The sequence below is a fragment of the Magallana gigas genome, chromosome 10 (assembly GCF_963853765.1).
Source record: "Magallana gigas chromosome 10, xbMagGiga1.1, whole genome shotgun sequence".
NCBI classification, from domain to species: domain Eukaryota; kingdom Metazoa; phylum Mollusca; class Bivalvia; order Ostreida; family Ostreidae; genus Magallana; species Magallana gigas.
Genome location: NC_088862.1, coordinates 23,122,001 through 23,140,140, shown reverse-complemented (window position 1 = coordinate 23,140,140; position 18,140 = coordinate 23,122,001). Strand labels below are relative to the sequence as shown.

The window sequence follows — 18,140 nt, the reverse complement described above, 5'->3', positions numbered from 1 at the left end:
ACTAAATATTGTCTACTTTCAACATCATTTAAACTGGTATGCTTTTCGAATACAACTATGCACATTAGTACACGTTTTATGCGGAAGGGAATTTCCAAGTTATGATGTAATCTTCCCTCCATACATGAACCACATGGGAAACATTTAATTTTTTTAAAAGACAGCAAAAACAATAGACTCTCGTGTTGATACAAGAATAAAATATAAGAAATCGTCAATATCGTGTGCTAATATGATCAGTTTAATGTAGGCAACTTTTTAAAGAAATATATAATACATGTGCATTGTTTTGTATGTTTTTCAAGCATGCCAATATACATGTACTTCAACTCTAAATAGTAATAGGAACTCGGCCATTTCATACATACCTATTTTTTAAAAAAATATTCTATATAGCGTGAGAACCAGACTTATGAACAATTTATGGAAACTCGGAATTAAAATCAATATTTGTACACCCCCAGGTTGCATATAACTGCATTCATCATTTTACAGTTTGGGTTTCGTTTTGCGGAGTTTTTATTTTTTGTAGACAATTCTAAAAATTGATCATAAATGTAAGTATCATGGAACACATGCACTGTACGTAGACCTTAATTTAGGTAATTATTTCATAAATTACACAGTTTGACAAATTATACAATTATATGCAAAGCTCTGTGTTCTGAATTTGTAAATGAAAAAGGTTTAAGAATATTTTTAATAAATCCATCAGTCAATCTGTCTGTTTGTGCAATTTTGTCCAGGATAAACCACTGTTTTAGAGAATTGTGGAATGTCAACAATGCCAACTTCCTATATAAAGAAGCATTATCTGACCCATGTAATCTTAACAATCATTCAAGAACGTGATATCTTTAACACATTTCACATCTTTTGGATTGTATGCATTGTTATTCCGAAAATATGCCAACCAGAACTAGACTATACAATAGTGTAAATTTGATCTGAAGTTCGACATTTTGAAGCTGTTCAGCAAATGTCATATTATTCCTCAAATGCATAAAAAAAAGTGTGGAAAACTGAAGTGGGACAGACGGACGGACAGAGAGACAGACTGACGGACGGACTGACGGACGCAGAGGAAAAATAAAGTGCCCTCCGGTGAATCCGATTTCAAAACGTTAAGAAAATAATGAAAAAATATCATTTTATAAATTTCAAGAATTTTTTGAATTGATTTGATTTATTTTTGATAATTTTATCAATGAATATTTTTTGATATTTTATATCTAATAACAGAAGATAAAACTATGAACATCTTAAAACTTCATAATTTGTTTTGTATACTTGGAACAGCTTTCGAACAGTGAGCAGCTATTCCCCCATGTTCTCCAGAGCTCTTCCTGCATCTTTATTTTGTTTTCAAAAATCGGATTCCACCTCCATGTCAGTTGCTAATTTTTATAAGAGCCCCCTTAATTAAATATCACAGTATGCTTATACAGCCTTCAGTAAGCTGGCAAAATATAAATGTTGGAAGTCATGGTTTGTTTTTAATCTATATCAACCTCTATGGGATTTTTTTTATCCAAGATAGAACGATAACTTGTTTACAGGACTTTTATTTACTTTATTTATGTAGGTGTGTAATTTTTACATATAATTAATCGCCTTTTATTTTTAAACCCATAGAATACTCGAGCGCAATTAGGCACGTTTACTCCTTTGTTCAGATACAAGTAGGTTAAATAAGTAAAAAAATAAAAGAATTAGTAAAACATGGCAGCATGCACTTTTGTTACCCATTATAATGTATTATCTAAAGAATGTAAGAAGTATTACATTACAAGGTGTCATTTAAAAAATGGGCCGCTGAATATTGTACGTGCCAGAAGATTTAATTCATACTAGAAACACAATGAGATTCATGCCTAAAACGCTGCATTGGTTTATTTTGAATTCTATACTGTATACAATATCTGTCAAAACTCCTCCATGTAGTTCACTTAAAATTAAGTCATCGTATTAACTGTTTCGTAAGGAAAGGGGGGGGGGTGCAGAATTATAATACACGGGGAATAACTCTAATTGTTTTGAATTCTTGATGTCAGGTGACCACATTCCATACAAGCAAGCTCAGCCATGTTTAAGTTACGTGTAGACGTCTGCATGTTTGATGTCCAATTTGACGAATATGTAAATTGATTGACTATAAACAAGGTTTGTGCCGCTAATAATTGCCTATTTGTTAGACAAAAATTGAGATACCTACATGTAATGTTAGTTGTTTTAAATTAATATCTTTCAGATAAGTACTTTCGTTTTAATTTTCTGCATGAGTTGACCTTTAACAAATATATTTTATGAATATATACTCATCAATTAATGCAAGTTTTATAATTATTCTATCTGGATAAAGCAGGACTGCAACATATGGTTTTCATGTTGGCTCTTAATATATTAACAAATAATACTACATTTTCTACAAACAGTACATTTTAATTTTTCGCTTAATTTTTCATTAAATTTTTAGAAAAGCGATGGATCCTCGTTCTAGTGCCCAGGACGTGCACCGATGTGACCTTTGTGATACCGCCATAGTACACAGCTACTGTGACTTTTGTCATGTCAACCTCTGCAAGCTTTGTATAGCTGATCACATCTCAGATGGATATGACAAACATAAAATAGTCCCTTTCCAGGAGCGAAGATCAACTCTGATTTACCCAAAATGTGGGAAACATCCACACAAAAACTGTGACTTGCAGTGCAAGAATTGCAACGACATATTTGTTTGTTCTTCTTGTACTGCATCAGAAACACATAAAGGACATATTTTTGTAGAAGTTTCAGAAGTTTACACGACAAAGAAAAATGCTATTGCGGACGAGGCAAATAAATTAGAAAACCTTATTTCTCCTACATATGAAGAAATTGCACTCGACTTGGAAAATCAGCTTGCCAACCTGGATGGAGGATATGAGAAAATTACGACAGCAATGTCCAAACAAGGAGAGCAATGGCACAGAGAAATCGACATCGTTATCAATAAAATGAAAGCTGAAATCAGTGAGATCAAAGTAAAACACAGAGACCTTTTAAAGAAACACTTAGATGAAATCAAACAGACACAGGCTCTCATAAAACAATCATTACTAGCCATAGAGGAACTCAAGAAATCCACTGAAGTATCTCCTACCATTGAATACAGCTCAAAGATTATAGAGTTCAGCAAACTGCCACCCAAAGTGAAGGTTACACTGCCAACATTCATTCCAAAACCATTAGACCATGAAAAGTTGTATAATATGTTTGGGCAGATAACTCCTTTGTCTACTGCTACAGAAGAGAATGTCTTGTCACTTAACCAACCCAACACTTCAGTCAAAAAACTACTGGATGAACCGGAACTTGTTGCCACAATACAGACAGGATATGAAAAACTACGCAGTGTTACCTATCTTAATGAAGATTGTGTTTGGACATTTGGATCGACGAAGGATGTCAAATGCTTTAACATTAAAGGTGTATTGCTTCATACAGTAAGCAACAAATCAGAACAACGACCCAATGATATAACTGTAGACAGGGATGGAAATTTACTTTTCTGTGATGGGACATCAAGTACAGTGAATAAAGTAAAGAATGGACAGATAGAAGAGTTGATCAGATTACAGGGATGGAGTCCTGGTTATCTGTGTGTCACCTCTAATGGTGATCTCCTGGTTACCATGTTCAGTGGTGATAAAACTCAATCCAAAGCTGTCCGTTACTCGGGATCTACAGCGAAACAAACAATTCAGTTTGATGATGAAGATAAACCTCTGTACTCAGGGAATATAAATGCTAAACACATCACTGAGAACAGAAACCATGACATCTGTGTAGCTGACTATGAGGCTAAAGCAGTTGTTGTGGTTAATCAGAACGGGAAACTCAGATGGAGATACATCGGTCATCCCTCTGTTACCAAAAAGGAACCATTAGAACCAGTTGGTATCACAACAGACAGTCAGAGTCGTATCCTGACAGCAGATTGTCACAACCATTGTATTCACATTCTGGATCAGAATGGACAGTTTCTCTGTTACATTGATAACTGTGATCTGGAGTATCCGTATGGTTTATGTGTGGACAATAATGACAATCTGTTTGTATCAGAACATTTTAAAGGCAATGTAAAGAAAATAAAATTTCTCAGATAGACACCAAACTGGGTGATATAGATTAAGCAAGACTATTTCTATGAATTCGATAATTTGTTGTAAGTGAAGTAAACTTTGTTCATATCAGGGGTGCAGAACACTTATATTTTATACTATGTATTAATAAATATTTACATTCAGTTTAATTTATTATCATTGCATTGAAAATCTGCGATGTTCAATTTCATGTGAATACACTTAGCCTAGATACGTCAAAGGACAAATAAAAATGTCATCACGCATTTTTGAGTTACGACTAAAGGAAACGTTCACACTTACATAACCAATTTGATATTTACTTATGCTATATGATATACTATTGTAATAGTATAAAGCACACAGTACAATGCACATGAACTTAAGATTACAAGAAATCATGTATAGCAACCAGATTAATTAATTGTCTTCGTTTGTACTAAACATGGTGGCGGTAAATGATTCATCAAAATTAGGCACTTTATCCACAGGGACCAAGCCCGTTTTAACATTAATTTCAATGTAACCATGACCTGTGTTAGGATCGAATAATTGTTTACAGTGACATTGGATCTATTAGGATCCAATAATTGTTTACAGTGACATAGGATCTATTAGGATCCAATAATTGTTTACAGCATCTCATACATTGATCATGTGACACAGTATTCTACAAAGTTCACTTCAAGAGAAAGTGATATACTCATACATTGTATTTTCATTGGGAGTTGAAAGTGGGGAAAAGGAATTGGAGGGGGGAGGGGGGTGACGAGGCCTATGTCTATTTTTTAATACTATGTTTGATTTCTCCTCCCCCCCAATCTAGATCAATGCACTTTTTATTTTATGTCAGTGGACTTTCCTCCTCAGCAGATTTAAAGAAACATGCAGTTTTGTAACGTTAAATATCACGAGACTCTGAAAATTATAAAATTATAAAACAGCAGTTTCTCTAGCAGTTTAGCTATGTCTTATCAGAGACATAAATTACAATTTATTATGTTATGTTATTTATATCTATGGTCTTATCTATTAACTAACGGTAAAAGCATAACAATTACAGCAATATTACAGCTTTTTGGCGATCAAAAAGAGATTCTGTCATGGAAATATAAGGAGCTAAATCAATAAAACTCTTCAGGTATTTCACCTTATTGAATAACAGTTTAATTGAAGTGCAAAATTTGTTTATGTGATTGGTCAAAACTCTCTCTCTCTCTCTCTCTCTCTCTCTCTCTCTCTCTCTCTCCTTCTCTCTCTCTCTGAATGTTTGTTTTCTGTTTAGTAAAAAATATAAAGAGAGGCATACAAAAACTATTCAGTTATATTTTGAATCTTTTATGTCACTAATTTTTTTACTTCCCAATCCGGAATTACACCGTATCGCTTACGGTTCAAATTTTATGAATGATGTACTAAAATTACCTTCCCGTAAAAAGAGTAAATTTGTTTGCCCGACCAAGGCCGGTTAGTTAGGGTCGTTTAGGTACAGCCCAAATGTAGATAACTAAGGAGTGAATATTGTCAGGTATGCATTTTACAAACCAATTAATGATGCTTAATCTAAACTTTTAAATAATAAAGTTCTAACCATTTTTTTCTTCGTCAACATTACGAAACGTGTTTAAACCGAATTTCCTCTAAATAATATATTCGGTACAAAGTTACTATGGAGTATAAAAAAATTGTTTGCAGACTAGAAGGTAATATTTTTAAAGATTTAGATCTAAACTTATTTTCCTGGCAAGATAAAAAGACGCTTCTCTCTAGTGGAATTTTCACTGTCTCATCACTCTCAAGATGAAGTTGAGGTACAATATCTGGAGAATTATGTAAACAGGTTGGAACCAGTGCATAAATGGAATATTATAGTCTGTTTGGAAGATAATATCTTAAATGGGATATGAATTTCAAGTGCCAAAAATTTGAAATTAGCTAAAAATATGGTAAATCTGCATATGAATACATGTACATGAAATGGAACAACTTAAGATTAATAAATTTTTCTGTAACCGTTCTATTACACAGATTGTTCCCTCAGTATATCCAAAACTTCTTGAGGGTCAATCTTGCAAACTATATGCTTACAGTAAAACTTGCTAACCAAAAGTTGTTGCATGTAAAAAATTACCTAATCCAAAAAATTTTTTTTTTTGCACTTTAAATTTATATCCCATTTTGGCTATTATTGGTAAAAGTGTTTTTATTGACATATATCTGTGTTGTTCAAGATTTTCCATTATCTTTAAATTAAATATCAATTTTTCATTTCTAAATACTAACTTTACCAAAGCTTTTCTAATTAAATTTATTAACCTCATTTCTTTTTTTATAGAATTTTTTCAACATGCCTTTCATTTTGAAGATAGTGACTGTGATATTTTAAAAATGGAATTAACATTTTTTTTGCACTTTAAATTTATATCCCATTTTGGCTATTATTGGTAAAAGTGTTTTTATTGACATATATCTGTGTTGTTCAAGATTTTCCATTATCTTTAAATTAAATATCAATTTTTCATTTCTAAATACTAACTTTACCAAAGCTTTTCTAATTAAATTTATTAACCTCATTTCTTTTTTTATAGAATTTTTTCAACATGCCTTTCATTTTGAAGATAGTGACTGTGATATTTTAAAAATGGAATTAACATTGAGAACCTTACCTCATGTTTTACACAAAACACAGACTGTGAGTTGCCGTAGAATCAGCCTGTGTCACACACGCCTCTTTCAAAATGGTGTGAATGAAAAGTCACTACTTGCAGCTAGATTGAGCACAAAGTCATATATTGTATGACTTATATAACCTATGTAGAAACTTACAAGATTGAAATCTACACGCCCCGTTTTTTGATTGGTAGAAACCTTCATCAACCTTCAGCAACCTAAGAAAAATTTGATTCATGTGGGTTATGTATTTTTTCTGCAATGTCACCATCTTTGCATGAATCAATAATCAAGAAGGCATTTTTTTGTTTAAATAGTTACATTTGGTGTTATTTCTATTTCAGTGGGTGGGTCTACTGATCCCAAACTTAACCTCAAGCTGGCCCAGGTTATAGAGAGTGCAAAGAAGAGCAGTCTGGGTGTTGAAACCATAAAAAAAACTACTTGAAAGAATGGTAGGAAGAACTTTGATTGAGAATTGCTGGATTTTGTTACATTCAAATTGATATACAAATTCAAAGATCATGTACATATATATTATTACCAGTAAATAATTTATACCATTACATTAAGGTCAGACGACACGTTCCTCGAGAATCTTTTTTGTATCTCCTCGTAATAAAGAGTTCCAATAAAAAATATTAATATCATAATTACTTTAAAAATGATCAAAATTTACTTCAATTTGGTTATATGGGTACATGGTCGAGTGGTTAGAACCGTGGCCACGCACTGTAAGTAGCGTATGGGTTCTAGAGGTCGTGAGTTCAAAGCCCCGCCCCGGGGGAGATATAGTTCTAATTTAGTGAATTTCGCTTTGCTGTAGATGTATTTATTTTTATATCAGAAATTCAAGTGTATTTTCAAGAAGATTATATAGGAAATTGCATACTCTAGTATTTTGCAGAAATGCCTGGTAGGTTACCCTAATTTTTTACAAGAAAGCTTGTCAAAGTAGTAGTAAACCATTAACAAATTCCTGGAAAAAGTTATCTAAAATTGAGGAACGTGTCGTCTGACCTTAATTAAAGGTTTAATTTTTATGACCTACAAAATAAATAGGCATTTTACAATTTTACACCCTTCATGACGTAAAACATATATTATATAATTATATACATGTTCAGTACATGTATATGATTGATAGGAGATGAACCAATCTAATTAAAATTAGATCTTTGATCCATGCTTTTAATGGATCGCTAAACAACTACTTTGTCATGTTTGTGATCCAATTGTGATCATCAAGATCCAATTTTGATTAGACTGGATATGAACAAGTCTCCCCTTCTCAATATTATCAAAGTAAATTATTATGATTTGAATAGAACATGTTAGCTTCTTTTGAACTTTTTTTTATTTGAAAGAAAAATAAAGAATACAAAGATATCATGATAGAAGTTTGTGGACCAGCCAACTCCATTTTCTTGGTTATGGTAGACGCAACGAACCAAGTGAGTGCTCGGACAGAGGTGAAAGCGGCAATGAGGAAACATCCGTAAGTTTGTGTGTTGTTCAGGTAGAAATGGAAAAATTATCTATATTAAAGTTTGTATGAGTTGTTAAAGCAGCTATGTAGAAATTTTTGTGCAATTGTGAATTATTTTAAGTCAAAGCAGATTACTAGTTCAAATCTCTACATAATGATGAATTTTATCGTAGACAGTCTTCGCTAGCCAATAGTTTTCGGTCCACTCTGCTCCCCATTAATCCTTGGCAGATCTCATTACGAAATCTTGATGACAAGCTCCGCTTTATGATTGGCTGTAGCCGTGAGTAGCTGATCCAATCGCAGCATTTACAACAGTCGCTTGTCTATAAACGTTTAAAGAAACACACGTGTGATCTTTTGTAATATATTTGGTGCTTTTAACAAGTTGAGACACAAGTGCTTGAGTACATTGCCTCCCAAACGATGGTCTAACCAGATTGCTCTAAAAAACGATATAATTTACTGCATTGAACGGAGATTTACAAACTTGTCAAGGCTAGCGTGATAGTATGGGATGTAAACATGGCGAAAATAGCCTCGGAAAGTTGCCTATCCCATTAGTATGTAAGTTCCTGCTAATGCTTTTAGATGTTCAATGAGCTGTATTTTATTAAATTTCTTTTGTCCGCAATATTCACGAAGATGATACCTGGTTTTATAGCATGAATGCTTTCATATATCGGCGACTTTTTCACTCCCAGTACAGGTCCCTACAAATACTACAAATAAAACATTCCTTGCTTTCTTTAGGTTATATCTTCATTCCTATTTCAGGGATAGACATTAACTTTTCAATCCACTTGCCTTAAATAAACCTGCCTACTTCATTAGATTTTGAACATTTTCTTTGAGAACCAATACATTAATTTTGTTTGTCTGGCCTACCCTATATGGAATTAAAAATTAATTGATTGATTTATCTTTCATTAAAGAATTGATTTTGCTCAGATGATAAAGCACATGAATTTTTTCATAGGTATTCAAAAATCTTGAGACGAAATAAAGTATCTTAATGATCAGTTATTTTCATTTGGGGTTATTTATCATGTTACAATGCTTTATCATAAAAACTAATGTATAAGGTACCTGCCAGCGTTTTATTGCAATTATCATTTAATTTTTCAAAGTAGCGTTCAAGCTTTCAAGATCTAATTGGTGCTAGTTAGTTAAGAATTATATTGTTCACATTTTGCGATAATTATATTTGTCATACAGAGAAGTCTGTGATTTTTTGCCAGACATTCCTGCCCCATTGTTGTTGATTTTGCTCAGAGAATCACAAACTACACAAAAAGTTGACTTTAAAGTTGATTAAAGGATATGCTTGTTTGTTAAAACTATCTTAAATTATGTATCTGTGTTTTAATTGTCGGCTACAAAATATTTTGGCAATATATTCAAAGCGTTGTTTTTCTTGTTAAAGATTGTTCATGCATGTGTATTTATTTATCACTTTTTTTTCTTAAAAGAATATTTTTTCAAATAGCTTCAGTATTTTTTCTGTATACCGGTATCTGAATTGACACAATACACTAACATAGCCTTATCCCGAAGTATTGTACAATGTAGAACTGGTTTTTAATGCAGACATGTTAGGATCCAAAAAGTAGGTACATTTATATTTTGTTATTTTTTCCAATCTTAAACTAATGACTCAAATTTTATATAAGAATAAGTTTATAATTTCTCTTTGGCTATTGACCTTTCTAGCAGCAAAAATATCCCTTTATCTTCTGAAAATTCCAGTTAAACACACAATATGTGATCTTCATTGGTGGGATTTTTCAAGTGTATGTATTTGGCATTTAGCTTGGTTTTGAATATGAAGTGAGATTGACTAATATTTTAGTGACTTTTAATTCTTTTTGACAAGCCTCTATGAATACATGAAGGAGAAATCCAGACTGTCAAACTTTAAGCAGATAGCTTGCATTTCTTACTGCATAGACCCAGCTAAAGGTCTTGGACAGTTTTGTTGTAGAATTTTAGGGGTCCAAGCTTTAAACATCCCTTTATCCAGCCTTTATTTGCAAAAAATAGGCATATATATTATGGACATGCCATCCACTTAAGGTCAAACTGTGTGTCTGCTTAAAGCCTTAAGTATAGTAAGAAAAGTCTCCTTTATACGATACATTCCATGTTTGTTTTTTACTTTGTGTATAATGAAGAGTATATATTTACTTTGATGTTGTTATATGCTATTGAATAATGTGGAACGTCTTTGGTTTTGTATATTTTAATGTATATATATGTAAGAATTAGTATTACATACTTCTTTAATCAGTACCAATGAAATCCAATACCCATTGTGTTATATATGTGATTCTGTAGAAGTGGGCGAATATTTGATATAATAAACTTAATTGGTTATTTTTTGTTTTAGAATGTATGTACTAATTTGCATATGTTACATGTACTAGAGGCTGTGCCCTGTAATGTGTATTCTGACCAGATATGACTGACCAGATTATATAATCCCCCTCTCTCTCTCTCTTTTTCCCTCTCTCTCTCTGTTGAAAGGAGAGCAAGAGCCAACATAGGTTAATGTTGAAAAATTATAACTGGATACCTAAATTATCTGTCACCTGTTTTCTTCAGTCTGCTGAGTTTGGTCTAGAATTTGTTCTGTTTCCTTTACACATGTGGTTGATCTGCAAATACAAGTTAATTGAAATACATGTAATCAATTTTGAAGCACATTTACTTATGTTTATCTATCAAACACCTTTTTTTTATTTTTTACAACAATCCTACTTAAGGAGGGTGGACGGTTAACAAATTATCCATTAGATCTCTCAAAATAGTTTATGGTAATATGATATTTTTGGCTAATAGCCATTGCATTGTATCTAGTGAAACAACAAGTTATTCATCAGATCTGTCAAAAACAATTACCTGTATTATAATATTTTTGGCTTATAACTATTATTTAGTGAAACAAAAATTCAAATATTTTAGCTCTAAAATGTTCATATTTTGCCTAATTCTCTGTAAAGAGCTCTTTGTTTCAAGGAGATTATTATAGTCTAAAAATGGCAACGAGCAACTAGTCCTATTTATTGAATTTGGAACTTATGAAATTGCTTAAAAAAGACAATATCCTCAAGCTGTTGAGCAAGATTATTCTGATCAGCATGTGTGAAATTAATATGAATGCCTTTTTTCAATCTTCACATGTTTTTGAGAAATAGTAAAGCAGTTAAAATGGCATTCTGATTCTTGTTCTAAATATGTATAAACTAGTAGTACATGTATGTATGCATGAGAAGATCTTTTATTTTGAGTTTCTCTCTATTCTGAAGCACAATTCATGTCTAATTCATTTATTATTGTTATTTAACAGTTTTATAATCAGTTTTCATTATGTATTTTTCATTACAAGTCTTTAAGAATGACTGAAAACTAAACCTGTGTGATCTATATGTAAATTTAATCTCATGTATTATCCTTCAAATTCACATGTTGATTTTTGAATAAGTATTGATTAAAACTGTATTCTTTTTTTTTCTCTCTTTCTAATTTTTCAAAATAATTGTCTATATCTACATAATGATGTTTCAGTATTCTTTACTTTTCAGTATATTAATTAAGACTAAAATATTTGATATTTTTCACTCTCAAGTCTTGTTGATGTTTCATAATAGAATACATCATTAACTGAAAATGTATAATTTAATCTGCTTGTTTTCATTTATCTTGTCTTTTATGGTATATACCATATGGTACAAGTATATACATGTATCTAATCAGGTGCATCAATATAATTGTCAGAATTTGAAAAAAAAATGCATTGACTGTATTATATAAATGTAAAACCATCTATTTATTTTATTTTTCAATGGCAAAAAAGGGGGAGGGGTCATTTAGATGTTTATGTATGTATCAATTCTGGTGCACATCAAAAAAGGATAGAAATGCAATAAATATGTGCACACTTGTATAAACTTGTCAGAATTGCAAGTCTGTAAAGATTTTCTGTAATTTTTTTTTTTCATAATGTGGTATATACATATGTTTATTATATATAAAGATAAAACTGGTGGTGTATGACTGGGGAAGCGAGGGCTGGTAACCAGCCAAGTGTGCCTTAATAAATTCAACTTACAAATGATACTGGTGTTTTGTTTTTTTACAACCGATTTGAAATCTGTGAGAAAACAGAACTGTTACATATCTCTGTATTCTGCATGTATAACGTGAAAAATAAGGGCAACAAACAACCTATAACTAAGGGGGGGGGGGGCAAATTAAAACAAGATAGATGATTTGTTGATGTCGAGATGGAGGTGTAACTAAATAGGGGGGGTGAACACCTCAAAAGGTTAAGTGCGAGTCAGATAGTGTAAAAGGGGGAGATAGTTTGCTTGGGGCAAGGATTGCTATCATGCCATTCCATGAGTACCACTCTAGAACAAAGTCCATGAGTTTTGTACATCCTTCATTTATGCTCATTTTGACCGGGGGAGGGATGGGTACATGTATGACCAAATAAGGACAAAGGAAAAGAGAAAAAGTGTTGTTTCGACCTTGGCATTAGAAACAACTCGAGGTCACTGCACTCTTCATGTTAACACTGAAGATGAAGAATGAGTCGCACAAAAGGAAGAGAAAATATTCTTGGACAAGGATTTTGCATGAATTCATAAGACCTTGACCTCTGACCAAGTGACCTTGACCTCTGGCTATGGAAACTTCGAATCCTTTAGGTGATGTGAGTATTCTTTGACTGTTTGAGCAAAGTAGTAAAAAAATATGCTCCTGACTAAGATTTACTCAGCGATGTGATATGACTTTGGTTCAAGGGCATAGTACGTTTGTTACGAAGGAAAGCTGCAGATCTGTTTACTAGCTCTCTGGTTGAAAAAATTTGTATAGACAAATCAGTTTGTTTATCCGATTATTTTTCAACCAGAGAGCTACAGATCTACATCTATTACGAAGAGACACCCTGTTGGTGAAGTTTGAGCAATACGAAATGGCTATAGAGATACGAAACTTTACATCTTCATAAAAATGAGATTTCCATGTATTGCTTGTTTGATATTGTGATATTCTAAAAAATATGATTGTATTCATTTGTACAACATATTACGCATTACGTTTTAAAAGGCATAATTAGTAGTAAATGTGGTCTACTTTCTACATCATTTAAACTGGTATGCTTTTCTAATAGAACTATGCACATTATATAAATAGTGCCTGTTTGGGAGGGTAGATGTTGAAAGTGATGCCCCGAGAAAGCTATTGTCAACCAACGCGAAGCGGGGGTTGACAATGGTTTTCGAGGGGTGTCAATTTCAACAGTTACCCTCCCAAACAGACACTATTTATTTTATTATCCTGAATGTCTTATTTTTAAAGAAAATTTTACTGCTTTTATATAGAAATGAAGTGAATTCTACGGCGAACCGTACGCGCATAATTTACGCGCATGTAACAATTCGTTGTGTTACCCGTTCCCAAGTGTGTTACTGAGGCTGAGGGTATTAGAACGGATTATCAACTGCGTCTAAACCAATCAGATTTCAGTATTTAACAGGGAAGTATAATAATTGTAAATGTTTTACGCGGAAGAGATTTTCCAAGTTATCTTCCGTCCATCCATGAACCACGGCCAGGGAAAAGATTTCAAGTTTTTAAAAGACAAAACAAAAACAATAGACTCTCGTGTTGATACAAGAATAAAATATAAGAAATGGTCAATATCGTGTGTTAATATGATCAGTTTAATGTAGGTAACTTTAAATATATATATATATATATTACATGTACATTGTTTTATATGTTTTTCAAGCACGCCCATATACATGTACTTCAACTCTAAATAGTAATGGGAATTTGGCCAATTCATACACACCTATTTTTTTAAAAAATATTCAATATAGCGTGAGAGCCAGAATTATGAAAATATTCATCGAAACTCAGTTTGAATCAAAAATCAATATTTGTACACTCCGATGTTGCATATACCTGCATTCATCTTTACAGTTGGTTCGTGTTGCCGAATTTTTATTTTTTGTAGACAGTGCTGAAAATTGAACATAAATGTAAGTATCATGAAACACATGCACTGTACATAGACCTTAATTTAGGTAATTATTTTATAAATTACATAGTTTGACAAATTATACAATTATATGCATAGGTTTGTGTTCTGAATTTGTAAATGAAAAAGTTTTGAGAATTTTGGAATAAATCTATCAGTCTGTTTGTGCAATTTTGTCCAGGCTAAACCACTGTTTTAGAGAATTTTGGAATGTCAACAAGGTCAACTTTTTATATAAAGAAGCATTATCCAACCCATGTAATCTTAACAATCATTCAAGAATGTGATATCTTAAACACATTCCACATCTTTTGGATGGTATGCATTGTCATTCTTGAATAAGAGACACTCCGATTTCAAATAGTAATGAAAATAATGAAAAATGATCATTTTATAAATTTCAAGAATTTTTTGATTTGATTTGAATTACTTTTGATAATTTTATCAATGAATATTTTTTGATATTTTATATCTTATAACAGAAGGTAAAACTATGAACATCTTAAAAACTTCATAATTTGTCTTGTATACTTGGAACAGCTTTTGAACAGTGAGCAGCTATTCCCCCATGTTCTCCAGAGCTCTTCCTGCATCTTCATTTTGTTTTCAAAAATCGGATTCCACCTCCATGTCAGTTGCTAATTATTTTAAGAACCTCCTTAATTAAATATGCTTATACAGCCTTCAGTAAGCTGGCAAAATATAAATGTTGGAAGTCATGGTTTATTTTTAATCTATATCAACCTGTATGGGATTTTTTTTTTTTATCCAAGATAGAACGATAACTTGTTTACAGAACTTCTATTTACTTTATTTATGTAGGTGTGTAATTTTTACATATAATTAATCGCCTTTTATTTTTAAACCCATAGAATACTTAAGCGCAATTAGGCACGTGTACTCCTTTGTTCAGATACAAGTAGGTTAAATAAGTAAAAAAATAAAAGAATTAGTAAAACATGGCAGCATGCACTTTTGTTACCCATTATAATGTATTATCTAAAGAATGTAAGAAGTATTACATTACAAGCTGTCATTTAAAAAATGGGCCGCTGAATATTGTACGTGCCAGAAGATTTAATTCATACTAGAAACACAATGAGATTCATGCATAAAACGCTGCATTGGTTTATTTTGAATTCTATACTGTATACAATATCTGTCAAAACTCCTCCATGTAGTTCACTTAAAATTAAGTCATCGTATTAACTGTTTCGTAAGGAAAGGGGGGGGGGGGGTGCAGAATTATAATACACGGGGAATAACTCTAATTGTTTTGAATTCTTGATGTCAGGTGACCACATTCCATACAAGCAAGCTCAGCCATGTTTAAGTTACGTGTAGACGTCTGCATGTTTGATGTCCAATTTGACGAATATGTAAATTGATTGACTATAAACAAGGTTTGTGCCGCTAATAATTGCCTATTTATTAGACAAAAATTGAGATACCTACATGTAATGTTAGTTGTTTTAAATTAATATCTTTCAGATAAGTACTTTCGTTTTAATTTTCTGCATGAGTTGACCTTTAACAAATATATTTTATGAATAAATACTCATCAATTAATGCAAGTTTTATAATTATTCTATCTGGATAAAGCAGGACGGCAACATATGTTTTTCATGTTGGCTCTTAATATATTAACAAATAATACTACATTTTCTACAAACAGTACATTTTAATTTTTCGCTTAATTTTTCATTAAATTTTTAGAAAAGCGATGGATCCTCGTTCTAGTGCCCAGGACGTGCACCGATGTGACCTTTGTGAGACTGCCATAGTACACAGCTACTGTGACTTTTGTCATGTCAACCTCTGCAAGCCCTGTGTAGTAGATCACATCTCAGATGGATATGACAAACATAAAATAGTCCCTTTTAGGGAGCGAAGATCAACTCTGATTTACCCAAAATGTGCGACACATTCACGCAAAAACTGTGACTTGCAGTGCAAGAATTGCAACGACATATTTGTTTGTTCTTCTTGTACTGCATCAGAAACACATAAAGGACATATTTTTGTAGAAGTTTCCGAAGTGTACACGACAAAGAAAAATGTTATTGCGGACGAGGCAAATAAGTTAGAAAAACTTATTTCTCCTTCATATGAAGAAAGTGCACTCGACTTGGAAAATCAGCTTGCCAACCTGGATGGAGGATATGAGAAACTTACGACAGCAATGTCCAAACAAGGAGAGCAATGGCACAGAGAAATTGACATCGTTGTCAATAAAATGAAAACTGAAATCAGTGAGATGAAAGTAAAACACAGAGACCTTTTAAAGAAACACTTAGATGAAATCAAACAGACACAGGCTCTCATAAAACATACATTACTAGCCATTGAGGAACTCAAGAAATCCACTGAAGTATCTCCTACCATTGAATACAGCTCTAAGATCAGAGAGTTCAGCAAGCTGCCTCCCAAATTGAAGATCACAGTGCCAACATTCATTCCAAAACCATTAGACCATAAAAAGTTGAATCGCTTGTTTGGACAGATCACTCCTTTGTCTACTGCTACAGAAGAGAATGTCTTGTCATTAAACCAACCAAACACTTCAGTGAGAGAACTACTGGATGAACCGGAGCTTGTTGCCACAATACAGACAGGGTATGAAAAGGTTTACAATGTTACCTATCTAAATGAAGATTGTGTTTGGACATTTGGATCGACAAAGGATATCAAATGCTTTAACATTAAAGGTGAATTGCTTCATACAGTTAGCAACAAATCAAAACAACGACCCAATGATATAGCTGTAGACAGTGAGGGGAATTTACTTTTCATTGACGGGATATCAAGGACAGTGAATAAAGTAAAGAATGGACAGACAGAAGTGTTGATCAGATTACGGGGATGGAGTCCTTGTAACCTGTGTGTCACCTCTAATGGTGATCTCCTGGTTACCATGTTCAGTGATGATTTCACTCAATGCAAAGTTATCCGTTACTCGGGATCTACAGAGAAACAAACAATTCAATTTGATGATGAAGGTAAACCTCTGTACTCAGAGAAATTAAAGACTAAATACATCACTGAGAACAGAAACCATGACATCTGTGTAGCTGACTCTGAGGCTAATGCAGTTGTAGTGGTTAATCAGGACGGGAAACTCAGATGGAGATACATCGGTCATCCCTCAGTTACCAAAAAGGAACCATTTGAACCAGTTGGTATTACAACAGACAGTCAAAGTCGTATCCTGACAGCAGATTGTTACAACCATTGTATCCACATTCTGGATCAGGATGGACAGTTTCTCCGTTCCATTGATAACTGTGATCTAGAGTATCCGTGTGGTTTATGTGTGGACAACAATGACAATCTGTTTGTATCAGAACATTTTAACGGCAATGTAAAGAAAATAAAATTTCTCAGATAGACACCAAACTGGGTGATAGAAATTAAGCAAGACTATTTCCATGAATTTGATGATTTGTTGCAAGTAAAGTAAACTTTGTTCACATCAGGGGTGCAGAACACGTGTATTTCATACTATGTATTAATAAATATTTACATTCAGTGTATATTATTATGATTGCATTGAAAATCTGCGATGTTCAATTTCATTTGAATACACTTAGCCTAGTCATGCGTCATGAGCTCAAATAAAAACTTCATCACACATTTTGAGTTATTGTACGACTAAAGGAAATGTTCACACATACATAACTAATTTGATATTTACTTATGATATATGATATACTATTGTAATAGTAGAATGCACACAGTACAATACATGTAAATTTAAGATTACAACAAATCATGTATAGCAACCAGATTAATTAATTGTTTTTGT

General features: G+C 32.6%; 2 protein-coding genes across 2 annotated transcripts; both read left to right on the top strand.

Annotated features, from left to right (window-relative positions):
• Positions 1–1,930: 1,930 nt before the first annotated feature.
• LOC105334142 (uncharacterized) lies at positions 1,931–4,645 on the top strand. The gene is made up of 2 exons (XM_011437475.4): positions 1,931–2,163; positions 2,477–4,645. Exon 2 carries the CDS (start codon positions 2,484–2,486, stop codon positions 4,146–4,148), a length of 1,665 nt encoding a protein of 554 aa, XP_011435777.3. The 5' UTR covers positions 1,931–2,163; positions 2,477–2,483; the 3' UTR covers positions 4,149–4,645.
• A 10,957-nt stretch (positions 4,646–15,602) lies between these two features.
• Positions 15,603–17,868, top strand: LOC105323897 (uncharacterized). The gene is made up of 2 exons (XM_034461893.2): positions 15,603–15,738; positions 16,052–17,868. Exon 2 carries the CDS (start codon positions 16,059–16,061, stop codon positions 17,721–17,723), a length of 1,665 nt encoding a protein of 554 aa, XP_034317784.2. The 5' UTR covers positions 15,603–15,738; positions 16,052–16,058; the 3' UTR covers positions 17,724–17,868.
• Positions 17,869–18,140: the final 272 nt, after the last annotated feature.

Excerpts from the sequence above, each read along its gene's own strand:
- LOC105323897 (XM_034461893.2), top strand. The coding sequence starts at position 16,059 with ATGGATCCTCGTTCTAGTGCCCAGGACGTGCACCGATGTGACCTTTGT.
- LOC105334142 (XM_011437475.4), top strand. The coding sequence starts at position 2,484 with ATGGATCCTCGTTCTAGTGCCCAGGACGTGCACCGATGTGACCTTTGT.